The sequence below is a fragment of the Crinia signifera genome, chromosome 12 (genome assembly GCF_055691185.1).
Source record: "Crinia signifera chromosome 12, ASM5569118v1, whole genome shotgun sequence".
Lineage (NCBI taxonomy): Eukaryota > Metazoa > Chordata > Amphibia > Anura > Myobatrachidae > Crinia > Crinia signifera.
Genome location: NC_139228.1, coordinates 51,752,564 through 51,779,428, shown reverse-complemented (window position 1 = coordinate 51,779,428; position 26,865 = coordinate 51,752,564). Strand labels below are relative to the sequence as shown.

At 47.6% G+C, this 26,865-nt stretch overlaps 1 protein-coding gene across 1 annotated transcript in view; it reads left to right on the top strand.

Annotated features, from left to right (window-relative positions):
• Positions 1-26,865, top strand: part of CCDC88C (coiled-coil and HOOK domain protein 88C) — an 84,581-nt gene that overhangs the window by 24,614 nt on the left and 33,102 nt on the right. The window contains exons 4-20 of the mRNA XM_083166863.1: positions 4,727-4,796; positions 5,505-5,563; positions 6,802-6,885; positions 7,708-7,848; positions 9,253-9,437; positions 10,064-10,145; positions 10,682-10,840; positions 12,413-12,559; positions 12,967-13,111; positions 15,145-15,326; positions 15,731-15,868; positions 15,950-17,020; positions 17,272-17,399; positions 18,121-18,262; positions 19,279-19,431; positions 21,249-21,410; positions 21,547-21,824. Coding sequence (XP_083022989.1) covers positions 4,727-4,796; positions 5,505-5,563; positions 6,802-6,885; positions 7,708-7,848; positions 9,253-9,437; positions 10,064-10,145; positions 10,682-10,840; positions 12,413-12,559; positions 12,967-13,111; positions 15,145-15,326; positions 15,731-15,868; positions 15,950-17,020; positions 17,272-17,399; positions 18,121-18,262; positions 19,279-19,431; positions 21,249-21,410; positions 21,547-21,824 — 3,326 coding nt within the window. The remainder of the gene's footprint in view (positions 1-4,726; positions 4,797-5,504; positions 5,564-6,801; positions 6,886-7,707; positions 7,849-9,252; positions 9,438-10,063; positions 10,146-10,681; positions 10,841-12,412; positions 12,560-12,966; positions 13,112-15,144; positions 15,327-15,730; positions 15,869-15,949; positions 17,021-17,271; positions 17,400-18,120; positions 18,263-19,278; positions 19,432-21,248; positions 21,411-21,546; positions 21,825-26,865) is intronic.

Below are 26,865 nucleotides of genomic sequence, written 5' to 3'. Positions count from 1 at the left end.
ATTGTAGGGAGCTGCTCGCAGAATGCTGCACGTGACAGTGCCAGGTGTGCAGGATTGTAGGGAGCTGCTCACATTATGCTGCATGTGACAGTGCCAGGTGTGCAGGATTGTAGGGAGCTGCTCACATTATGCTGCATGTGACAGTGCCAGGTGTGCAGGATTGTAGGGAGCTGCTCACAGAATGCTGCATGTGACAGTGCCAGGTGTGCAGGATTGTAGGAAGCTGTTAGCATTATGCTGCATGTGACAGTGCCAGGTGTGCAGGATTGTAGGGAGCTGCTCGCAGAATGCTGCACGTGACAGTGCCAGGTGTGCAGGATTGTAGGGAGCTGCTCACAGAATTCTGTTAGTGACAGCGCCGGGTGTGCAGGATTGTAGGGAGCTGCTCGCAGAATGCTGCATGTGACAGCGCCAGGTGTGCAGGATTGTAGGTCGCTGCTTGCAGAATGCTGCATGTGACAGCGCCAGGTGTGCAGGATTGTAGGGGTAATACTGGTAAATCATATACAGTAGATGAGTCTTGTACAGATAGGACACCATAGAGCAGGCATGTCCAAACTATGGCCCTCCAGTTGTTGTGAAACTACACATACCAGCATGCCTTGCAACAGTTTCAGCAATAAGTAATAGAAACACTGTGGCAAGGCATGATGGGACTTGCAGTTTCACAACAGCTGGAGGGCCATCGTTTAGACATGCCTGCCATAGAGGCTGCGCTCTGCTCCTCAGCGTTACACAGAACAGTCCTTGCCACTGGTCTATAGACTAACCATTGGAGAGAGATAAAGCTTCAGCCAATTAGATACTGACTGTCATGTTATAGGCTGCTTTTGTAAAAATTACAGAAGCTGACTGATGCTTTATCTCTCTCTGTCTCTTTATCTCTCTGCCCCTTTTATCTCTCTTTGCGCCTTAGTAGATTAGTAAATAGGCCCCTTTGTCACTCCGAGAGATGGACTTTGAGTGTTTATATAAAGGGGATTGGCCGGAGCTGGCGTCTACTTCTGAGGTTCTGGGGCGGAGGGAAAAAATCTGTTAATGTTGTAAAACAGGTTCCAGTCAGTGCAGTAACAAAGATGCGCATCATGTTACCTCATTGTGTAATGCTGGGATAGATCATTAACCGCCGGGGCCCTCCGCAGTCTCCCCGTGTGCCACCGACCCACGCAGGGACCCCGTGTGGGTGATTAACTGGGGTCCATAACCTGCTACCCAGCTATCTCAGCAGCGCATCAGCATTCTACCTGTGTCGGGTGCACTCTGGACCTTTATTCTGGTCCATTTAGAATTTTGCTGCGTTGCTTGTAGATTAAATGCCGCCCGCCTTTTGCACAGGCAATTATTAGGACATAAAATACACGTTTTAGATGAAAGAACATGTTATTTGCCCTCCTCGATAGTAAATAAATTCAGGTGGTCATAAGATGTCGCCCCAGCTTAAAGGACTGCATAACACAGTGGTTCCCAAAGTTTTTGATTCACAGCACCCCTAGGCCAAAAGTTTCTTATTGAGATTTTTGTTTAAATGAAGTAAATTGTGTTTAAATGTCATCCTGAAGGTTAATTATGTAATGACGGATTGGCTTCGCTCATATTTTATAATCTGAAGCCACAAAGAGTTTTACTTCTTATACTGACCAATTTGAATTACCCAAGGCACCCCTACAAGTGTCCCAAGTCACCCCAGGGTGTCACGGCACACAGTTTGGGAACCACTGGCATAACCTAAAGTTCAGTGAGTGGCGCAGACTTGAGACCAAACTGGTAAGCGATTGTGCGATGGGCATGTATTGCCCTCCTGCCAGGCCGAGCGGTGACATCAGCAAGTGTCACCAAGTCCCATACAGTCCCCAAAAGACCCCGGTCAGTGTTATCACTAGGTTTGGGTTAAGAGGTTCCTCTATGGACAGCAACAAATAGGAGCGCATCGTACAGGTATAACCGGCATGTTTGCGCTATGTACGAATAAAGTTACTATGTTACAAAATAAACAACTTGTTGAATGTATTGGCTGAACAGTGGTAACATGGCGGGAACGGGGGTCTCCGGCCACCTGTGCCTCACCACGCTTGCTGGGATTTGGGTATTGATTGAGCCCCTCTGTAATAGCATTGTTAAGGCTGCTCCTCCCCCTCCGGTTTATGAATTGGTTGCGGGGGGAGGGGGGGGGGGGGGATGATCTCATGCTGCTCCTATTCTCCAGCCAGAGTTCTTTTCATCCCGCAGTGTATTCAGTCCTCTGGTCCCGCTGCCCTTTGTGTACAGAGGAATCTGCACCGGCCGTGACTAATTCCTCCAGACGCTGAGGTGCACAGCCCAGTCACCCATTGGTGACAGTGTACTCCGCTGCTCACAGCACAGTGTATACCGCAGGGCTGCCATAGTGACACGTGTTATATAGTGGGAGGAGCAGGGTCCCCAGCAGCACAGAGTATATCAGGAGATAGGGGATGTGTCAGTGAGAACAGGACCGCAGGTGACGGGCAGTGACATAATGTGAGGAGTAGGGATGACCATCGATGATTCAAAATCATTGATGGTTGATGGCCGATGTCAAATACTTTTGCAATCGATGGGGAGAACCAGATGGTTTCCCTACATCGATAGCAAAGCAAACACAATGTTTTTCTTCTTTCTTTTTTTTTTTTTATCAAAGTGCTGGGACACTGAGCATAGCTCCGCCCCCTACACCCACAAAGCCCCGCCCACGTGCTTTGATTAGTCCAAAGGCCAATCACTCAAACATAATAGATGACCATCGATATGTAAAACTATCGATGGTCACCCATTGCATAGTTTTACACTATCGATGGCCATGTGCACTTTGCCAGCGATGGCAACCATCGCAGGCAAAAGTGGCCATCCCTAGTGAGGAGGGGAATGGAGGCAGCAGGAAGCCACAGCCTGAAAGTCATATAGTGGGAGGAGCAGGGTCCCCAGCAGCACAGAGTATATCAGGAGATAGGGGATGTATCAGTGAGGACAGGACCGCAGGTGACAGGGGCAGTGACATTATGGGAGGAGGGGAATGGAGGCAGCAGGAAGCCACAGACTGAGACTTATACTCTGTGCTGCTGCTCCTCCCACTATATAAGTCTCAGTCTGTGGCTTCCTGCTGCCTCCATCCCCCTCCTCACATCATGTCACTGCCCCTGGGCCAGATGCACTAAGCTTCAAAAGTGATAAAATGGAGAGTGATAAACAGCCAGCCAATCAGCTCCTGTCTGCTATGTCACAGGCTGAGTTTGAAAAATGTCAGGCAGGAGCTGATTAGCTGGCTGTTTATCACTCTCCATTTTACCACTTTTGACGCTTAGGGCGGGATGTATCAACGCTTACCGTCGCGCTGACATCCCGTTTTCGCTTCCGCCGACTGTTCGTGTGATGTATTAATAAAGTTTCGTTTTCTTGTGCTTGAAGAAACTCCGCCGGCTTCAACTATCGCGGAGTTTCTGGCACGCAAGCTGATTCCATTGTAGTCTATTGCAGCTGAAGCGCTGTGTTATGTATTAACACTCGCAGCGCTCAGCTTTTCTTGGACATAATTCGCCTTGTATTGCTGGCGAACTGCAGTTGTGACAGTTCAATTATTAAAGTATAATGTAATTCCAGTGTTGTATTTACCTTATTAAAACAGGTTGTGCTGTGGGATGTATTTTACTTGTTGTATGGGAGGCAAGATTGGTTCTTTTTTGGAAGGTGTGAGGCACACTGTGCCTCACACCTCACTGCCTCCTCTGATGATCTGTGCCTCACACCTTCCAAAAAAGAACCAATCTTGCCTCCCATACAACAAGTAAAATACATCCCACAGCACAACCTGTTTAAGGTAAATACAACACTGGAATTACATTATACTTTAATAATTGAACTGTCACAACTGCAGTTCACCAGCAATACAAAGCTGAGCGCTGCGAGCCGGGGAAAGACACTCGGGAAACCCAGCCAGCAGCAGGACGCATCTGCGCATGCGCACCAAAAAAAAAACCTACGAAATCATTACGACGGAGGTCTGCATTACCGCGGACCGAGGAAGAGAAGAAAAAATTCATACATAATGCGGAAATCTCCACAAAAATCACGCGAAAAGTGCACGAAAAAAAGGACTCCACTTCACTACAGAAATGCGAGTATTGATAAATCCCGCCCTTAGTGCATCTGGCCCCCTGTCCTCACTGTCAGATCACTCATCTCCTGATATACTCTGTGCTGCTGCTCCTCCCACTATATATCAGGAGATGAGTGATCTGACAGTGAGGACAGGGGGCCAGATGCACTAAGCGTCAAAAGTGCTAAAATGGAGAGTGATAAACAGCCAGCTAATCAGCTCCTGCCTGACATTTTTCAAACTCAGCCTGTGACATAGCAGACAGGAGCTGATTGGCTGGCTGTTTATCACTCTCCATTTTATCACTTTTGAAGCTTAGTGCATCTGGCCCAGGGGCAGTGACATGATGTGAGGAGGGGGATGGAGGCAGTAGGAAGTCACAGACTGAAAGTTATATCGTGGGAGAAGCAGGGTCCCCCAGCAGCACAGCGTATATCAGGAGGAGCAAGGTTATATTAAAAGTTAAAAAAAAAATTTTTTTGTATGGCTGTCAATCTATCTGAATGGTACATCTGTACATTGCTAGATTTGCAGGGCTCGCATCATTAGCCAGTGATAAAAATGTAACCGTCACAGATATATAAGGGTTAATCCATCTTATCTCTGTTTCTCTCATAGGAAGTTCTTCAGCAGCTGATTGTAATGAGTTTGCCCAACGTTCTGCTAATTGGTAAAGACCCTCTTACTGGTGAGTGATCAGTCAGGACAACAGCAGAAGGGTCATCATCTCTGAGCACTAGTTTGGCTCAAAAGAGGATTTAGGAAATGAGGAGTGCGGTCGGGAAAGGGCCCCCCCAGGAGGAGCGCGGTCAGGAAAGGGTCCCCCGGGAGGAGTGCGACTGGGAGTAATGCACAAAACCACCATCTCCATTGGCCCAGTTTATTAAGCTTTACATGTTACCCTGTTCGCTAGCGCTGCCAGGAGAGGGTTCGTCTGATCCCTCTCTGACATGTTTCTGTCCCTCCTGTCACAGATTGTTTTCTCTAGATGTGCCGGCATAATGCACGCTGTCCCTTATCTGTGGTCTCTTCACCAGGACAGCTCACTATCAGGTGCCAGCCGAGCCATACCTTACTAACATCATGCAGTATAATGTACAACTCATGTAGTGTAAGAATGGGTTCCCAACTCATAGCCCTTGTAGAGGTTCCCTGCTGGGTGCCCTGTGTAGGTAAGGTCATTGGTAACTCTCTTACCTGTAGCTGACTATGGGGGCCCTGGTGGGACAGATTAGGAGAGCCCCCTTACTATGTACAGATAAGGGGTTTCCTGCCGTAGTAATCTCTTACCATGAAACCATTATTATTGCTGTCAGAACCTGTAAAATAATGTTATTATTGTTCTGTCCTAGTCTGCAGCATCCTATTCATTGTGATTTTATTCTGTCTTACCCAGGGAAAAGCATGGAGGAACTGAGGAAGATCCTTCTCCTAATGCTGGGCTGTGCTGTGCAGGTGAGTGTGCAGTGCAGGTGAGCGTGTGCTCTGCTGGGCAAATGAGCGTGCGCTGGGCTGTACAAGTGACTATGCCCTGAGCTGTGCAAGTGAGCATGTTGCTGTGCTGTGCAGGTGAGCGTGTTGCTGGGCTGTGCTGTGCCGGCGAGCGTGTTGCTGTGCAGTTGAGCATGTTGCTGGGCTGTGCTGTATAGGCGAGCATGCGCTGGGCTGTGCTGTATAGGTGAGCATGCGCTGTGCTGTATAGGTGAGCATGCACTGGGCTGTGCAGGTGACTGTGCACTGGGCTGGACGGCGCAGGTTAGCATGCTGCTGGGCGGCTCAGGTGAGCATGCTGCTGGGCGGCGCAGGTGAGCGTGCTGTGCAGGTGAGCATGCTGCTGGGCGGTGCAGGTGAGTGTGCGCAGGCCTGTGCTGTGCAGGTGAGTGTGCGCTGGGCTGTGCAGGTGAGTGCGCTGCGATGTGCTGCGCAGATGAGCATGCGCTGTGCTGCGTAGATGGACGTGCACTGCGCTTCGCAGACGAGTGTGTTGTTGGGCTGCACAGGCAAGCATGTTGCTGGGCTGCACAGGTGAGCATGTTGCTGGGCTGCGCAGGTGAGCGTGTGCGCAGGTGAGCGTGTGCGCTGGGCTGCGCAGATGAGCATGTGCTGGAGTTTCCTACAGCAGTATACAGGAGTAATATAGCCAGGTCCCAGTTACTGGCGTGTGCCAGCCGTTTGTAGAGCCCGGGGCTCTAGAGTTAGTGGCTCAGATCTGGCGTCTTACAGCAGAGCAGTTCCATAGCCTGCGGCTTCCTGGGAATCTCCTGTCAGTATTAGTAAGAAGCTGGAACAATGGAAATTCTAGAATCATCATAGTGACAATGTACCGGCCGGCCCTCCCTCCCCTGATCTTATCCTGATCTCCGTTGCCCTGTGTGCTGTGTGGCACATAGCATCATGTGATGGGGGTCCGGAGTGCTGCCCTCCTACCCTGGGTGCTGTGTGGCACATGGCGTTATGCAATGGGGATCCTGAGTGCTGCCCTCCTACCCTGGGTGCTGTATGGCACATGGTATTAGATCACCTATATACTCCTGTGTTGTCACACATCCTACCGCCCCCCCCCCCCCCCCGTGTCGTCACGCCTCCTGCCTGCCCCCGTGTCGTCACATGACATGTACTGTAGCCTGATATCGGATAGCAGATTTCCTCTGTGTCTCCCATTAGGTTAATGAATGTATTATGTTTATATCCAGTGTGACAGGAAAGAGGAATATATAGAGCGGATCAAACAGCTGGACATCGAGACTCAGTCGGGAATCGTGTGTCACATCCAGGAGGTAATGCGCCACTGCACACCTCTTCACTTATTCATTGCCAGGAGGTCACGTTAGGGCTAATGAGATCCCCAGGGGTAAAGTGTCTCCTAATACTACAACCCCTGTGTTCTATATACAGACACAACCACTAGTCAGCCGGCACATCCATAACTAACCCCAATTCACAGCCTAACATTAGCTAAAATCTCTTGTCGGCATTCTCAGTGTCGACATTATGTAATTATCGACATCTGCCTTCAGCAACAAATTCAATGATGTTTTTTTTTTCCAATGAATGCCGACATGAACGTATAACCTTCCAATCACCTGTATATTGTTACATAGCATTATATAAAGTATCAGATATGGATCATTGGATAGACAGCAACTAGGTCGACATGACTGAAGGTCGACATGGGTTATTAGGTCAACTTGGGGTTTTTCACCTTTTTTTTTAGTCCCAAATGTTGACACAGTCGACATAAACACTGAAATATAGCACCACGTCCCCTGGTATGTCCTGCTGCTCTCGCCATGCTTCAGGCACACTATTTTATTCTCCCACCATGCCCTAGTGGATGGTAGGAGTAGATGCCTGTCAGCACATGCCGGCTCAAAAAAGTGAAAAACCCCATGTCGACCTTTTGACTGTCAGCCTACACCATGTCAACCTAATCACCCTGTTGAACTTCAGTCATGTCAACCATCATGCATGTTGACTTTCATGCATGTCAACATAATGCTTGTCGAGCTAATGACCGTATGCCAAAGTATCGCCACGTCTTGTTGGTACTCTCCCAGCACGGTGAGGGGTAATGATGTAAGTGACCTGTGTATTCCCAGGTGACCCATAACCAGGAGAACGTCTTTGATCTGCAATGGTTGGAGTTACCAGATATGGCCCCGGAGGAGCTGGACTCTCTCTCCCGGAACATGGCGCTCAATCTGAAGAGACTTCTGGATGAGAGGGATGAATACAAAGAGGTAGGACCATAAGCAGACGCCCTATATACTAGTATAGATATTCGCGAAGATTCATATTGACGCCTTCCCGCTCTCTGCAGTTCTGCACGGGCTCCATTCCCGCATAGTAAATTACCACCGGAACCTGCCTTTCCCTCTCCGGTATCTGGCACCACTGGACCGAACTCCCAGTTACCGTTACTGGAAAGAAATGTTGGGCATTATGATGCTAGGCTGTGTTTGGCTGTTATTCGATATTTGCAGCTGTAGAGGCTGATTCAGCGTTGGACGATAGTCACACCGCTTACGTAGCGGCTACGCAAAAGCTGTAATGAGGCATCTTAAGTATAAAGATCTCCATTGCTGGTTTCTGGGATCCGCTGCTGTGTCCAAAAATGTACCATCGGATTATTTGCGCAAACATCGAACATTTGTGTAAACCCCCAGGCTACAGAGGATGTCCCTTGAACTTGCACTGGCGGAGTCAATGTAACTGCCTTCAAGAAAGCAGCCAATGACTTTAGTACGTCCAAAAACCTTTCCAGCTGCCAGTCACACTCCCTCCCATGTCAATCCTGCGGCGGCATTTGGGGCAATGCAAGCATGGTCTGCACTTACACAGTGCAGCTTCTGCACATGGCCAGATCTATTAAACATTAAACTTTACATTGTGGTACAGATTTCACTTTGCGCTGATTTTCCACTGGCTCTTGGGGTGCGTGATTGGACAGGAAGGAAATGGCAGGTGCTGCGACCCCTGGTATAGGACTCTGTTCTCTCTGTCTGGGGTCAGTGGGACGCCTGACATTTCCACCCTGGGAATGGCAGGATATTATGACTAGACATGAGCTGCTGACTGTGGCATTCTGTGCCCGGGGCCGGGACTCTGAGTGATGCCTATCTGCCATGTTTGGGAGTTTTTTCCATTATTGTAAAGTATAAATATGTGCACAAACATAGTAACCTTGCGCCTATATTAGATGAGGTGTGAGGTAATGTGGTGTAACCAATAGTCTGCGCTGTCATAATCCGCTCCTGGAGCAATATTACTGTAGAACCCATGCATTATGAGGATTGTAGCCTGCGCCTTCTTTCAGCATGATTCTGACCCAGAAATCTTGCAGTAGACATTCTGACCAGCAATAAGGCTCTTCGGAGGCGATGATCCGGCCGATGTTTGCCCTATGCTTCCTCTGTGTGTGCGTCTGATCTGAGAAGTCGTGGTGGGTGTGTCTGTACAAACGATAGCACTTGCAACATATGTTCTCTGATCTGCTGCATACAAAGACGCAGCAGCTCTGCTATTTAGCATCCACCTGTGAATGAGGCCCATTGCACTGTGTCTCTTAGGTCATAGGTCACATGGCATTGGTGCCGTTTCCTCTCCTGTTCCCTAGGGTCTGATTCCTCTGCTCTGTCTTGCAGGTCATAGTGGAACTAACCCAGGAGCGGGACTATCTCCAGTCTCTGAACCCGCCCAGTCCCGTCAAGTCTTCCAGTCCCGACCCATCATCCATCTCGGCCAACCACAATTCCACAGACGACAAACAGCATCTTGCAGTGGAGCTTGCAGACAGTAAAGCCAAACTACGGAGGATACGGCAAGAGCTGTAAGTGCCGACATATCGCGTCCTCATGGGAACAGTGGGGACCCCGGTGGGTTCTCCTATAGGGCTGCATGCTGATAGATGTAGTGCAGTGCATCTTGGGGATGATGTATCATTCCCTCTAGCTGTTACTTTATAGAATGTACTAGATGAAAGATAGTTAGTTGCTGTGGACAACCGCTCTACCTGTCCTTGTTATACGGTTTGATAAACGTCCGCGCCTTGCCAGGAACATACATAGGATCAGTCTGGCTTCTATAGCGTATTATGTGTTGTTGTTATATTGCTGGAACTGGTTATGTGCAATTTAATTGGATCAGACAGCGCAGGAGGAGGAGCTGTGAGATCACATTGCGGTTTCCTCTACGAGCGGAAGAACCAGACCCACACACTTGCAGGCAGCCCTGAGACGGCAGATAAGAACCAATGCCCATGCTCTCTCTCTTGTATGTAGAAAACATACAAACTCCACACAATGCCAATGCAACCCACAAGCTTAGCGCTGCAAGGAAGTAATGATATCCATTACACTGTCCGTGCTTCCCTCTGTAATACATGTGCTGTGTGATATGGAGGCGCATTCCTAATATGGGGGATATTCTGAATTTCCTGTCTGTAAATATTCTCAGGGAAGAGAAATCAGAGATGTTACTGGACACTAAGCATGAGCTGGAGCGACTGGGGCTGGACTTACAGAGGATGAAGCAGGAGGTTAGTCCGTGATGTGGGGATGGGGAGCTTGGTGGGGGGTGGACTAGAGCCTGGGTGGGTGGCTTGGAGCATGGTGTGTGTGTGTGTGTGTGGGGGGGGGGGGGACTGGAGCCTGGTGGTGGTGGGGGTGTGTGGACTGGAGCATGATATGTGGGAGGGCATAGTGTGTAGGGAAGAGCTCAGTCCGCTATCCTTCCAAACCCAGTTCAGCTCACAAGTGGATATGTTAGGAAGATATTTCATGATTAATGGTGTCTGCCGTGACTGCTGCATGGCACAATAAGGAATCCAATAGACAAATGTTTCTATTAGAATTATTTTCGCTTTCTCAGTCAGAACGCTCAGGGGGAGATGAATCAAAGAGTGGAGTGAGATAAAGTATCAGCCAATCAGCTCCCAACTGTCATTGTTCAAACACAGGCACTTTATCTCTCTCCCAGCTTTGATACATGTGATATGAGATGAGAGCCCCCCTGTTACCCTGGCGATACTACTGTAGCTCTCCCTAACCCTATACCATCTCCTCCCTCCCACAGAACATCCAGCTGGCTGCAGAGGCTCGCACTGCGCGCACATACAGGGACGAGCTGGACTCGCTGAAGGAAAGAGCCGGTAAAGTGGACCGGCTGGAGAACGAACTGGCCCGATGTAAGGAGAGGCTGCACGATGTGGACTTCTACAAAGCCCGGATGGATGTATGTTAGAGGCCGCGGAACCCGGAGCCTCTCAGAGGCTGATTGCGTTCTATTGCTGATATCATTACTGTTTATGTGACTATACCCCCACACACACACACCTGAGGAACCCCATTACCAGTTCTTGTGTCCTCATGCTAGGTTTAGTATGTCACAATGACACCCCGTATGAGGGTCTTTTCTGGGTGGGGGGTTTACCCGGTTTGGAGAATGACGGATTGTGGATCTAGCAACTCTCCTGTCTCCGGGAATGAAACGTTCTCTACCACAGAGAAGATCGGGTTTCCCCTGGAGAAACATGAGCTCATTAACATTACATGCCTGGATCTGCTCTCATGTTTCTCTGAGGGGGCTGATCCCAGTCCCATTATGTGGTCTTGTATCCTCGTATCCCTGCCCCATACATGCAGCAAGTGCTTGCAGCCAGCAAACATGCGCGCTTTATAGAGTGCTAAACCCACATGTTGTGTTCTATTGTGTCCCAATACCCCAGCGGATCTCAAACTGTGGTTCCCACCTTCTCAGCATGGGGTCGCGACTCCATGTTGCTGACCATCAGGCTGATGACTTCTCTAATCTCAGTCAGTGATTCAAGGAGTCTAAAAAATCTGTTGTCTGTTATTTAGACTCCTCTCATCACTTCGTGCCTCCACAATGCTGCCATGCATGTGCTGTCTGCAGACTACACATGTGATGACCTTGAACTTGCTGGGCTGGGGTCCTGTAATTATTTTTTATTGTCTGATTGGGTCACAGCAAAATAGTTTGAGGACCCCTGCGGGAATAGCCTCATGTAATCCAGCGTGCTATTGGTTCAGAACAGCAATATCAGCGTCCAGAGTGCCATCTAGTGGTCCTGGTGCTTAAAACCCTTCAATCCCCACCAGCGCATACAGAGGTGAGGAGCAGCATTAGCATTTTATTATGTAGGATACTTACAGATGCAAAAAGTTATTAGCAATTTCTATAGCGCCAGCTCAGTCCGCAGGGCTCCATCAGTGTCTCCGAGGTAGTAACTAGCGCAATGTTTTTCTGAGTTACAGCTCGTCAGTGGGACGTCTGTGATTACTGGACATTACTCGCATTAACTCCTATGGTGCTCTGCATTATTGTATCTCACAGATGTATATAGGGTCAAATTCAGTAAGGCACAAAAGCAATTTTGTATCTGGAACAAACAATCTTGCAATGTAAGAGGGGAAAATACTTTTATATTGATTCTGTGCAGGGTAAATACCAGTTGATTTTGTATATAGCTCACAGACTGCTTTATTTTTACACTGAGTTTTCAATTTCAGTTTAAACACCCTCCACCCAAATCTAACTCACTCTGCACTTCTTATATTAGCTCCCCCCCCCCCCCCCCCCATGCAGTACAGCATTGGTTTGCCCATTTGCGTTCTGCGACCACACAAAGAGCAACCCCCCCTCCCAAAGAAATGGACTTTCCTGAGAGGAGAAGATACTTTGCTAGCTTAGGAAACTTCTAGAAGTGCATATTTGTCAGAGGTGTACAAGAATACTGAGTGCAGATAATGAGTTAGTGACCGCAGCCTTTGCTGTCTATTACAGGAGCTACGAGAGGACAATCTCATTCTCATAGAGACCAAGACCATGTTGGAGGAGCAGCTCTCCTCCGCCAGGGTCCGGACGGACAAACTGCACGAACTGGAGAAAGAAAATCTGCAGCTGAAGTCGAAGATCCACGACTTGGAGCTGGTAAGGAGATGAGGTGGCAGCGCCAGTTGCTCATTGGTGGCAGCTACCACCAATCTTCACCAGTGATCTTGGAGTACCAAATGTATGCACCAAAATAAAACATTTCCCATATGGGCCATGAGGGTAACTGTTCAGTGTTACCTGGACTTTCCATAGTCTCCCCCAATCCCCTGCACACTCCTGAATCATATTTGGGTCCCTGTCCCGATGGGAATCTGAGATTGCAGTCACTTAAGCTGCTGTGACCTCGCAAAAACAAATTCCTAGTATACGCAAGTATACCTGGTCAATAAAGCTGATTCTGTGTTTGAATTAACAAATCCACTTTGCCCGTTACTGAAGAGCAACCATCGCACTCTTGGTCTGCCGCTGGTGGAGTTGCTGATGAGCCCCTCTTACATTGGCAGGACCGCTACACAGACAAGAACCGGATCGAGGAGCTGTTGGAGGAGAACATGATGTTGGAGATTGCACATAAGCAGAGCTTGAATGAGTCTGCGCATCTGGGCTGGGAGCTGGACCAGGTGTCCCGGAGCACTGACCTTTCTGACGGTAAGTCCAGCAGTAGCAGGGCTATAATTCCTGCAAGGAGCTCGCGCCCACATAAAGGAACATTCTGAGTTCGGCGTCATTTCCTAACGCAGTGAAAGTTCTGCGGTGTTCGGGTCACAAGTATTTTATATGGGGACCGTTCATTTGCTTTCATTGTGTGACTTTATACAATGGGGGCAACCGCAGGAAACCTGATCTACAATTCATGACTATTGATCGTAACCATTGACCACAGCGTTTATTAATGGAGTCATTCATTTATATTGGTTCCGGCTAGAGAACGGCTGAGGGAAAGCTCCGGCTGTTTGTCCTTATTCAAGTCATACAAGGAGGAATGTCACTGATTAATATGTCTTTAATGCTTTGTTTTCCAGACCAGGAGTCTTGTATATAATCGCACTTGTAAGAGAATGACCTAGAGCGTTGTGCAACCTGGAAGCTGGGCTTGGCTGGGGAATAACAAGTAGTGCGAGGTACACAAGTGTTGTGTTGCCAGGCGCTGCCGTCTGCTATTTAGTGGCAGTTACAAGTCATCAACAAGTCTATTGTGGTGACCAATCCCAGCCCCGTAGCTCCCCCTGGTGGCTGCTCTGTGTATAGCCTGACCACAGCGTTTATGTACTTCGCAGTATTCTTAGTATATGGAGGGGTTATTCAGACAGACCTGATCGCAGCCGTGCGACTTAGCAAGGCAGATGATTGTTAATAGACTGCGCATACATATGGATTGTGGTGTACATGTGTGACGCCATTCCAGCAAGCTATTGCGTAAGTTGATTGATGGTCTCAAAAAGTAGAAATCTAGGGGTCTACTGTGCATGCTGCGCCTTAGAGAGATAAAGTACCATCCACTCTTCTCCTAACTGTCATTCTTCAAACCAAGCTTGTAACATGGCAGTTATGAGCCTTATCTCTTTCCAATTTATCACTTTTCAAAGCTTAGTACATATGTCCCTAGGAGAATATAGGTAATTAATGTAATCCATACTGGGGATACTACATTAAAGAGCAGCAATATAATGTTTTCTATAGAATAGCGGTTTCATACTCTGTAAGTGTACATATACCATTATATCTTATGTTAAATTGGGGGCCGTTCGGCCTTACAAAATGTCACTTTCACAATGTATACCTTTTTGTAGGCATAGTACGCTTCCTCCAGACATTGGCCCTTATTCAGATCTGATTGCAGTACAAATTTGTTCTCAAAATGGGCAAAACCATGTGCACTGCAGGTGGGGCAGATGTAACATGTGCAGAGAGAGTTAAATTTTGGTGGGGTGTGTTGAAACAGAAATCTAAATTGCAGTTTAAAAATAATGCAGCCAGTATTTACCCTGCGCAGTAACAAAATAACTCACTCAAATCTGTCTGTCTTATTTTTACACTGAAATTTAGATTTCAGTTTCAACACACCCCACCCAAATTTAACTCTCTCTGCACATGTTACATCTGCCCCACCTGCAGTGCACATGGTTTTGCCCATTTTGAGAACAAATTTGTACTGTGATCAGATCTGAATAAGGGCCATTGTACGGATGTGTCCACATACATCTATCCTCCATGAGATACAAGCCACAGCATACATAACATGTGAGCTCCAAAATCTTTTGCAAAACAGATCAAATAGGATGCACAAGCAGCTTCTGCTGATTAAAATGATGCGCCGTAATGGCACTGTATCTGTATAAGAAATAGAACTTTATGGTGTTTTACCGGAAATCAGTGCAACGTAGCATTCTGTGTGCAGATACAGTGACAGTCACACACTAAATATAGGCAAATCACATATTTTAATCAGCAGAAGCTGCTTGAGTCATAGTCACTCAGTTTTGCAAATAATACTATTTAACAGAAGAAGTTGATAGAAGATGCCCAACTCTGCTATAAGGGGCTGTTTGTAAGGAGGCTAAATGTACATGTACACATCTTTATATAGGACAGTTCTGGATTCCTCCATTCCTATGGAACTTTCCAGCGCAATATGGTTGTCAGACAGAAAGACACTGATCGTTTCTTCCCCTTATTAACAGCCAGGAAATCATTCGTGTTTGAGCTGAACGAGTCGGCTTCCAGTCGCATCCTGAAGCTGGAAAAGGACAATCAGGGGCTCCAACAGGTTATACAGGAGCTGCGAGAGGCCTCTATTAGCCTGGAGGAGAGCAGCGCCAAAAGCCAAGAGCTGGAGAAGGAAAACCAGCAGCTGATCATGCGGGTGAGTACTGGGCGTTCTTCCCCATGGAGAACTGCGCTGCAGAGAAGCTGGGTTTATGGCCTGCTATCTAGAGGCAAATGGGGTTTTGCTGACACTGCGTGTCAACAACAGTGGGTCACAGTGGTGTGGTGACCACTTACCTCCTTCATGCTCAGTCAAAACAGTGGTGTCTTCAATGTCGTCATCATGATTGGATTTCCCCTGTCTGCTCTGATGGTGATTTTTCATGTTGGGGATCTACAATAAAGAATAGAATGCCATTAACTAGACAGGGTTCCTTTTAATTGCCAACATTGCGTGGACATGTATTCATGGTACAGGTATTGTTGGCCCAGGAAGAGCATTGTCCTGTTTTGTACACGTGTGTGAGTGGAGGAACATGTTGTAACATTTGTTTTTCCAAGGTTGAAAGCCTACAGCTGCAGATTGAGAAGGAGAAGCAGAGCAGCTCCGACTTGGAAAGTCTCGGAGAGGATCTGCTGAAGGACAAGGAACATCTCTCTCGCCTTCTGGAGAACATTAAATCCGAAAAGGACAGACAGGTGAGTGTGGTTAGATGGTGTCGCCTCTCCATGTAGTGTGGTTGTTTCAGACATTCATAACGCGTGCATGCTGTGTTCCAGGTGAAAGCGTTGCAGCAAGAGAACCAGCACCTCTCCCAGGCAATGGCTGCTCTTCAGCAGAGGGCGCAGGACAGCACAGACTCCAGAGTGCAGCATGTAGAAATGGAGAATAAGCTGCTTCATGAGACTATAACGGACACCAGCAGTAAGCTAAATGTGGTGGAGCACGAGAAGAGACAGCTCCAGAAGGCTTTTGATCAGGTGAAAGACCAGGCAGAATGTGCGGAGGAGATGGAGAAGGAGGTCCATCGGTTGGAGAAGCAAAATGATTTGTTGGCCAAGAAAGTTTCCTCTTCCAGGATCGTAGAAGAGAAAGTGGAGGCACTTGAGAAGGAGCACGTCAAGTTAGAAGGTGAAAACCGAATACTAAAGAAGTCTCTGGACACCCTGCAGAATGTCTCTATCCGGCTGCAGGTGCTGGAGGGTGAGAACAAGCAGCTTGATGAGGAGAACCTGGATCTAAGGAGGGCAGTAGAAGCTATGAGGTTCTCATGCACTAAAATCACACAGATTGAGAGAGAGAACAATGAGCTGCTGAAGGAGAAGGAAGAGCTGCAGAAGAACGTGGAGGTGCTCAAGGCTCTGGGGAAGAAGTCTGAGCGCTTGGAAGTCAGCTATCAAGGCTTGAGTGAGGACAACTGGAGGCTTCAGCAGATGATTGAGGCTGGTAATAGCAAACTTAGCAAGCTGGAAGCAGAACTTAGGGAATCCGAGAGGGAAAATAAGGAACTGCACAAGAACGTGGAGGAGCTAAAGATTTCAAACAAGAGGCTAGAGTGGTTGGAGCAGGAGAAGAAGGCTATGGAGCAGGAGGTGACCCAGCTGGAGAAGGACAAGAAAATGTTAGAGAAAGAGTCTAAGAGACTGTGGCAGCAGATGGAGCTTAAAGATGCCATCATGGACGACAACACTGTGAAGCTGGCCGACTTGGAGAAGGAGAACAGGACACTAGAGAAGGAGGTCTCCAAGCTGAGGGAGTCATCGTCTAGGACACGGGAGCTGGAGAAAGAGAGTAAAGAGCTTGTGCAACAGCTGACTGTAGATAAGCGAACACTAGCAACACTAAGAGAGGTATTGAATCCAGAGTCCAGGGTAGCTCCAACATTTATGGCAAGAATCTGTCTAAAAAAGAGGGGCTTGTGAACTCCATACCAGTCTTGTTTGGTCAGACTCACTGTGCTCCTCTCTAGATGTTGTGGAACTGTCTGTTTTGGCAGTTCCCTGGGATTTGCAGTTCCTCGACATCTGGGAGGTCACGGGTTGCACGAGCCTCTCCTGGTACTTTTGTCCTGTGTCCGCTTTTAACACAACTTCTAATGTAGGATCTGGTCCTGGAGAAGCTGAAGACACAACAGATGGCGGGTGAGCTGGACAAGCTGAGTCTGGAGCTAGAAAAGATTGGTCTAAATAAAGAGCTGATGCTGCAAGACGAGAACAGCAATGCGGAGAGGTAAGGAGACTTATTTTTACAACGGTTCTAGAAGACTCGTGGGTGGTCAGAGGCTGGGTCCATGTAATAGTTATCATACATCTGAGGGCTGGCGCGTGGCATGGAGAAGAGACTCAAAACTTTTTTCTAGATATACTCCAAAGGGGTAAATTTACTAAGCAGCGGGTTTGAGATCTACCGGATGGATTGTGTCTTGTAGATTCATTAGGTGTAACCACACTTACATATTTTTTATTTTATTTTACGAAGTGGCAGATTTTGTACCCACCACAAACGTGTCCTGGCGCAATTGCGATGTCACTGCATCGCAATAAATGGGATTAGGGTGGTTTCGGAAACACCAGGGATGGACTACAGGAGTTCAGCATTTTTTGCAAACCTGCCGCTTAGCAAAACGTACCCATCCTCTTGGCAGGGTCTTCACTTGACACGCTCCTTCATGCTCCTGACATTGAGTTTGTGCAGAGTTACGGGAATGTGTTTGTGCTACTTTATTGACACCGTTGATATCGCTGGGTCAGGGGGAGCCCCTGGTGGGTGAGACTGCTAGCTTTGTGTATACCATTATTGCTAAATATTCAGCCCACAGTACAAAGTTTACACATCTGATATAATATAAGCTACAGGTCTCCGGTGGCTGCTGTTTTCGCTTGTCGCTGTCATTTACTTCGGATTGGCTGCTTATGGACCTGTGGCTGTGATATTATACTGTATTTTGCAGGAAGTACAAGGTTCTGGAGGGGAAGATTGAATCAACACTAAAGACCACGCTGGCCGTTAAGGAGAGTAAGATCCTGGCGCTGGAGAGTCAGGTGAACGAGGTCCGGAGTGCTAACCAGCAGCTGCGGAATGAGCTGAATTCGGTACGAAGCAGATGGCATTTATAGCGGCATTGTACTGTGCTGGTGTTGTGGTCCTTTACTATCGCCAATGCCGGTGTTACACCTACAGATAGCTGTGGCGGTCATGCAGCCATACTGCATGTGTACTTAGCGACTTGTGTGCTGCCATTGTGCTCCGTTATTGTGCGCAGCTCTTAGTACGTTACCAGCTGTGTGCTCACAGTAAGTCACACGTTTTTAGTTTATTATTAACCACGATTAATCTGCTGAATTTGGAGCCTGCATCGCTTGTCCGTATTGGGCAGTGGGCGGCGAATGTTCTATGGCTGTTATGAAGTATTAATACATGGACTGTGATGTGTGTAGAGTAAATCTAGTAGATGTATGCAGTTTACATGAAAGGATTTGTTACTGTGATTTTACTAAAATCGTAATATAAATCACGGTCAGGAAATCAAACGAGTATAGGATGGGAATTATAACTCCTACCTTCTTGGGGGAGGGGGACTGCCTCTGGCCACAGCCGCCACAGGGGTACCACGATGCAGGCACTCCCCCCTATTGCCGCTGCCGCTCTCTTCCCGGTCCTCGTTCTATGATGACAGGCGCCGGGACTGGCGCATGCACAGTACAAACATATGTACTGTGCATGCGGACAGCTTCTATGGGCTGTTGCCAAAGCAATCTTGGTCCCGGCGCCTGTACAATATAAATTACAAGTGCAATTGCCGATTTTGCACGGCAGCCCACAGCAAGGCGTCCCGGAGGGAGGGAACACCTCCCAATGCCTCCCAATGCCTTGGGGACTGGCAGCTCGGACTTCCAATAGGAAGTCACTGCCAGTCACAGTGAAGCCAGTGCAGTCTCACAAACTGCATCTGGCTTCACTACAGTGGCGGATTTTACCTGGGGGGACTGCAGACCTGCAGCCCATAGGTAAAAACCGCCACTGATAACACTATATAATCAAGGATTAATAATGGAATAGTGACAGGTGAAAGTTCTAATCCTGCTACTCACCCATCATCTCATTACAGGTGAGACAAGACACTGGTGAGCAGCAGACACCTCACAATTCCCAGGGGAAGCGAACCTTCCATATACACAGCACGGAGACACCGGCCAATGGGCAGGAGACCACCAGGGAACTGCTGAGGGTGAAAGACCGAGCCATCGAGCTGGAGAGAGATGTAAGTTCTACTTCCCTAAAAGTATTTATGATACTGTTGTGGGTCTTTATGTGCACTGTGTGCCACTCGGTGGCCCAGTGGATATTGCCCCCTGTGGCGCACAGTTATAAGACATAAGCCCAATCATCCCACCATCCAAATGTTGGTTCTGACCACCAAAAGGCTGGACCTCACTCAGATTCCACTGTGCATGTACAGTACATACAGGTGCGGCCATATCTGATATCTGCAGAGTTTAATCATAAAGCATTTATCAATTTTTATAAAGGAAATGCATTTTTAAATGTTATGCAGGGTGGAAAACTAACATTTTACAAAGTTCTGTATGTACACACAATGGGTGACCTTTAATGAGATGAGAAAAACTGCAAAAACTGCAGATTTTGATGCGAAATCGCACATTCTGAAACTCCGGAACTCGCATGCAGATGTTTTCCCATTGAAAAGTATACAATTCGCATATTTAATGAGATGCGAAATCAGAAGAAGGGGCTAAAATTCACCACATATGTAGACCAGGTTCTGTCAGGTGAATTGGCCAGAACCCTGCACAGATCATTATGATCTGTGCATTGTCCTGTGTATAAAAATGGGTTAAAGTGTTTAAAAAAAAAAAAGCCTTGGGGGGGGGGGGACCCCTTTATTGGGGGGGTCCACACTCCTCCAGGTACCCCGTCCAAGGCTGACCAGCCACGGTGCTCATGTTTCGGCCAGGGGACCTTATGTAAAAAGTGTCCCCCAGCTGTGGCATGACACCGCGGGCTGTTGGAGCGCAGTGCTGGTTTCAGAAATACGGGGGACCCCTATGCTTTTTGTCCCCTGGATTTTTGGAACCAAGTCCGGCTCAATGAGCCCGAGGCTGGTTATTCTCAGGAGGGGGGACCCCACGCCATTATTTTATTTTTGTTTTAAACACAAATTTGCACATTTCCTCAAATTCGTACATTTTCATGCCTAAATATCGCACCTTTTCATGACTAAAATTCGCACATTATCGCACTTATTCGCACTTTTTTACCCGCAATACACACCTCATTAAATATGCAAATTCACGGCAAAAAATTTGCTTTTTAAAAAGTGCGATAATGGGCGAATTTGAAAATGACTAATAATCGCATCCTATTAAATATCACCCAGTGTCTCTGAAATTACTCGCTGCACCCTGCCATATGTTGTTACAATGTAGAACATTTTTATTAGACACACCAAGACTTTTGCAATAAACAATATAGTGCAGAGGTGGTGAATAATGCAATATTATACTTCCATTATGTGATGTGAAGCCGGTGGGATACTCCAATATATGCAAAGGAAAAAGGCTTATAATAGTGAAGCCAGTTTGAATACATATACAAATACAATACATAAAATACACAGTTACAATCAATTTTTTTTTTTGAAAATCCAATATTAAAAGAACTCCAGACAGCAGGATGCAAATGAACAATTACCAGAAAATGTATCAGAACTGGTTGTTAATCAGTTCATGCGCATAGTAATGTCTATAGGCACCAGATTTGATGTAAGAACAGGATGGAAGTATAATATTGCATTATTCGCCACCTCTGCACTATATTGTTTATTGCAATCACTTCCCCTTCCCAAGCGCCGTTTGGCGTTTTATGCTTTGTTTCTTGTGATATTTTACTATTTTAAGGGTTTGGGAATTTCCTTTTATTTATATCTTCTGTGGCAGCCATAGGGAGCGCAGAACCAGAGATAACATTCATTGTTCTCTCCACACCAAGACTTTTACCTGTGGTTCCCGGTGGGACATCCGTGGTGGGTGAGATTTTACTGAGCCCTCTCTTTATTAGAATGCAGCATTGCAAGCAGAAAAGACGCTGATGAAGGACCAGCTGCGGCACCTGGAGACGCAGAACATCGCATTCAGCAATCAGATGGGGACGCTACAGAAACAGATCAATTTCCTGCAGGAACACAACACTGCGCTGCAAACACAGACTGCAAATCTGCAGGTGAGCGTTTCCTGTAGTCTTTATTCCCGTCTATCTGCTGAGCAGTGTATTGAGAGGGCTAGACTGTCAGTGGTCTGGGCTTCGGGGGAACCCGTTGGGCTACAACACAACTACATATTTCTTTCAAATGTTCCAGGTTGAGAGGTCGTCGTCGGCTGCCCAGTGCGCTTCCCTGAAGGGCCAGATCTCACAGTTACAGAACCAACTCTCCGCTGTAGAGAGCGAGAAGGAGAAAGTCGGACACCAGAAGGAGGAAGCCATGGAAAGCCACGATTCCCTGCTCCGGGACCACGAACACTTGGTGTCCCTGTATGAGCGCCAGTCCACGGAGTATGAGGGGCTGATCAGCCAGCATAGCACCCTAAAATCCCAGCACAAGGGCTTGGAACAGACGCACCGCAACCTGGAGGAGAGGTGGGCGAGCGCTGATCTGGTGATCATTAGACAGGATCACTATAATCCCTCTCTGTTATAACGGTCTATCACTTCTGATCATTCTGTCATCTCAGCGAGAGATTCCCTCATACATACATAACTAATTAAGTTCCAGCATACACTAGTTTGCAGGAATCTATGATCTGCAAACTCTCTTTGTTCTAGGGAATAGGATTGCCACCTAGCAACAGCTGGTGGGTTATGGTGTAAGCCTCCCGACATACGCTGGAATGGTATAGTGAAATAAAATTTTCACTTACCTTACCACAGCCAGGGGAGTAGGGAGCTTAGCTGCTGATGCATGACATGTGCACAGGCAGTGCACATATACTGCAGGTCATGCAGGTGCACTCTAGTCACATGCACCTGCTGTATATAAGGCTAAGCTCCGCCCCCTGAGGTCAGATTTTACAGAAGCTTACAGATGGCAATCCTAAAGTGGAACAAGAGAGAAATACCATTGTATGCAAAGACCATTGTATGCAAAAATAAATGTTAACTAGAACATTCATAACGAACATAGATCAGATCTGAGAAACTCTACTGGAAGGAGTAAGAATGAAACTGGGTTGGACTAGGAACCAACAACTGAAATAACTGCCATGCTGTATTGTAGCCAGGCATGTTATAAACTGAGGCAAACTTGTGAGTATAGCAGAGAAGAGGAAATAATTAATTTCTGATCTTTAGGTGACTGCACTTGTTGCTTCTTCTAGGCCTTTGGAGTGCCTTGAATCAAAGGATAAGTTAGGTATATAACCGAACCTTAGAGAGAACAAGCAGCAGACCTAGCAAGGTACTGGGTGGGAAGGGTGGGAGCTGTTGCTAGGTGGCAATCCTATTCCCTAGAACAAAGAGAGTTTGCAGATCATAGATTCCTGCAAACTAGTGTTTGTTCGTCGGGAGGCTTGCCACCTAGCAACAGCTGGTGGGTAGACTACCACACACCTGGTGGTTGCTCTAAGGAACGCAATTCTTTGAGAACCAGAAGGCCTCCAGCAATGTCTAAAGAAAGTCCAAGCGGATGAACAATGTGCAGCTTGCAATACAGGCTGAAATGGTATGCCTCTAGCAGCCATTGAATTAACTGCGTCACAGTGAAGGGGATGGCCTCTGAAGTGGAGTGTCTATTCCAGAACTCTGTATGGTGGAAACTATACACTCCCTGGTCATAAAAAGGTCTGGCAGGATGAAAAATATTCTGGCATGTGAGAGAGAAGTTTGTTTGATGTCTCTCCTTACAGGTACTGTGAGGGGTAAGTAAGTGGATTGGCAATCAACTATACAAAGATCTGGATCTGACTGGTCTCTGACCAGATCACATTCCACCAGAGGTGTGTGCATGGAACTTGTTTTTGTGTGTCCCCGTAGAATAATAAGGAAACCCATTGGCGTAGGGGTCATCCAGGTTCAGATATGTGGTTTGACGAAAACTCAGCCCCTCTGGCTGCAAAGGCAGGGGCTAACAGTGAAGCTAACTTCTTTGAAAGGCCAAAGATATCTGCAGATGGTGGTATAGTGGCCAAGAAGTACAAAAAGGGATTAATGTCCCACCAGGTAGAATGCCATAGCATGGTGGGCTAGCTAGAAAGAATCCTTTAAGTATTCTTATTCTCTGAGGCCTGGGATAAGGAGAGCTAGAGTCAAGCCATATGAGCATATCTTGGCATAAGCCAAACCTGTTTCGAATGTGGTGGCAAGGAAGTCCAGAGTTATGCTAGGCTCGGAAAAGGGGGCCTGAAGAAGGAAGGTTAGAGGACTGTAAGGCTAGAAATTCAATTATGGATTGATATCTGGATCTTATTCTAGGCCTAAAACAGGCAAGGCGTGGAAAAGGCAGAGAGGTTGGGAATGGTCTGCAACCTAGTAATGTTGCAATCCACATACAATGTGGAACATGTTTCAGTAGGTCTGTGCTGCCCTGGAAGCAGTCTGTAGATGAACCTAGAGGAAGCCCGGAACCTTGTGAAAAAGGTTGATAAAGGGAACAAAACTCTGGAGGGCCAGACAGAGTATGCCAGAAATATTTGGGTATTTTGGACACGTCTGTTTTAAATTTTGTGGATGACCCACAACCGCAGAGCCAGAGGGAAAAAGGCATATGAAAGTAGAATGTCAGCCCGCGAAAAAGGACATAGCATCCATGTGGAGAGTCCCTTGATATTTGGATATGAATGTCAGAACTTGTACGTTTTGATGGTGTTGCAAACGTATCCACTTGTGGGTGACCCAAGGTCTTTGCAATTCTGAGAAAGATCTCTGGGGCGAAATGTAATAGGGTGCGTTTTTTTAGACTAAAAAAAAATCGCACCAAATCGCACCTTTAAAAATCGCGTTTTTTGCCGCGAATTCGCATATGTAATGAGATGCGAATTAGCGGCAAAAAATGCGATTTGCCGCGATTTTTAGTCATGAAAATGTGCGCATTTTCATAAATGCGATTTTGTGCTAAAAAAAAAAAGTAAAAAAAAAAATGGCGTGGGGTCCCCCCTCCTAAGCATAACCAGCCCCGGGCTCATTGAGCCGGACCTGGTTCCAAAAATACGGGGGACAAAAAGCATAGGGGTCCCCCGTATTTCTGAAACCAGCCCCGGACTCTTGGACCGGTCCTGGTTCCAAAAATACGGGGGACAAAAAATCTGGGGGTCCCCCGTATTTTGAAACCAGCACCGGGCTCCAACAGCCCGCGGTGTCATGCCACAGCCGGGGGACACTTTTTATACAAGGTCCCCCGGCCAAAACATGAGCACCGTGGCTGGTCAGCCTTGGACGGGGTACCTGGAGGAGTGGGGACCCCCCCAATAAAGGGGTCCCCCCCCCCCCAAGCTTCACCCGTCCAGGGCTGAAGCCCGGGGCTGTCACCGGCGTCCGTGGCCAGTGGACGCCGGCCTGATAGGGTTAAATCCATCATACATATCATTACATTGCTTTTTACCGGCGAACTACAAGTGCCAGCAGACCTCCCCCGCATGCTGGGACTTGGAGAACCACAAGTCCCAGCATGCAGGGCATTAATGGGCCCGCTGGGACTTGTAGTCCACCTGTAAAAAGAATGTTTATAAAAAACACACACACAGAGAAGTACAAGTTTATTACACACACACACCTCAATTTTACACAGCATACTTACCATTCCTGGATCCAGCGCTGGTCTGGCTGCTTTACAGCCGGCTCCCCCCGCACTGACAGGCAGCGGGGAGAACCGCTTTCTCCGTTGCCTGTCACCGGCTTTCTCCGTAGCTTCTGTAGCTCTGTCCCAGTGCTACAGAGGCTGAGAGCGTGATTGGCTGAGCTACAGTATGCGTCTCCATGGAGACGCATAGCTCAGTCCTGATTGGCTGAGCTATGCGTCTCCATGGAGACGCATACTGTAGCTCAGCCAATCACGCTCTCAGCCTCTGTAGCACTGGGACAGAGCTACAGAAGCTACGGAGAAAGCCGGTGACAGGCAACGGAGAAAGCGGTTCTCCCCGCTGCCTGTCAGTGCGGGGGGAGCCGGCTGTAAAGCAGCCAGACCAGCGCTGGATCCAGGAATGGTAAGTATGCTGTGTAAAATTGAGGTGTGTGTGTGTGTAATAAACTTGTACTTCTCTGTGTGTGTGTTTTTTATAAACATTCTTTTTACAGGTGGACTACAAGTCCCAGCGGGCCCATTAATGCCCTGCATGCTGGGACTTGTGGTTCTCCAAGTCCCAGCATGCGGGGGAGGTCTGCTGGCACTTGTAGTTCGCCGGTAAAAAGCAATGTAATGATATGTATGATGGATTTAACCCTATCAGGCCGGCGTCCACTGGCCACGGACGCCGGTGACAGCCCCGGGCTTCAGCCCTGGACGGGTGAAGCTTGGGGGGGGGGACCCCTTTATTGGGGGGGTCCCCACTCCTCCAGGTACCCCGTCCAAGGCTGACCAGCCACGGTGCTCATGTTTTGGCCGGGGGACCTTGTATAAAAAGTGTCCCCCGGCTGTGGCATGACACCGCGGGCTGTTGGAGCCCGGTGCTGGTTTCAAAATACGGGGGACCCCCAGATTTTTTGTCCCCCGTATTTTTGGAACCAGGACCGGTCCAAGAGTCCAGGCTGGTTTCAGAAATACGGGGGACCCCTATGCTTTTTGTTCCCCCGTATTTTTGGAACCAGGTCCGGCTCAATGAGCCCGGGGCTGGTTATGCTTAGGAGGGGGGACCCCACGCCGTTTTTTTTTTTATAAAAACACTTTTACACATTTTTATTAACAGAACCATGCACAGATCTCAATGATCTGTGCATGGTTCTGTCAAATTCGCCTGTCAGAACCTGGTCTATTTTTTTTGCGATTTTTGGTAACATTGACCAAAAATCGCACCCTATTACATTTGCGAGTTGTATACTTTATAATGGGAAAACATCTGGATGCGAATTGAAATGTGACTAAAAATCGCACTTCTAAAAGTGCGATTTCGCGGTAAAAAGTGCGATTTTTTACCGCGATTTTCAACCTATTAAATGTGCGATTTTCGGAAAATGTGCGATTTCGGCCGTTTTTGACCAAAAATCGCACATGTCTAAAAAATCACACTCTATTACATTTCGCCCCTGGTGTGTTATGGCAGCAGTGGGATCTAAATCTACACCTCCGAAGGAACTGGAGAGTCGCTCAATCCACAGTATGACTGGTTATGTATAAGGAAATGGCTATCTTGTTTAACTCTTCTTGTATGCATGTAGCAAACAGGAGAATGGACCGCTGTACTGCCCACTTCCAGGCATTTATTGCCTGCTGACAGAGAATGCAAGATCAAGTGCCTCTTATTCTTTTGAGGTAGATAAACAGTGGTTTTGTTGTCCAGACAGAGCTGAACTGAATTATCCCGTGGGTCTGAGGGAAATACAGAGGATATAGCCAATCTGGCAGCTCTTAGCTCTGAGATTGATATGAGCTTTAGAATCTCAAGCGGTCCACTTCCCTCCTACTGTATTGCACTGGGTGAATGCCCCCCAGCCCATGAGGGATGCATCTGATGTGATGACTATGTCTGGAGTA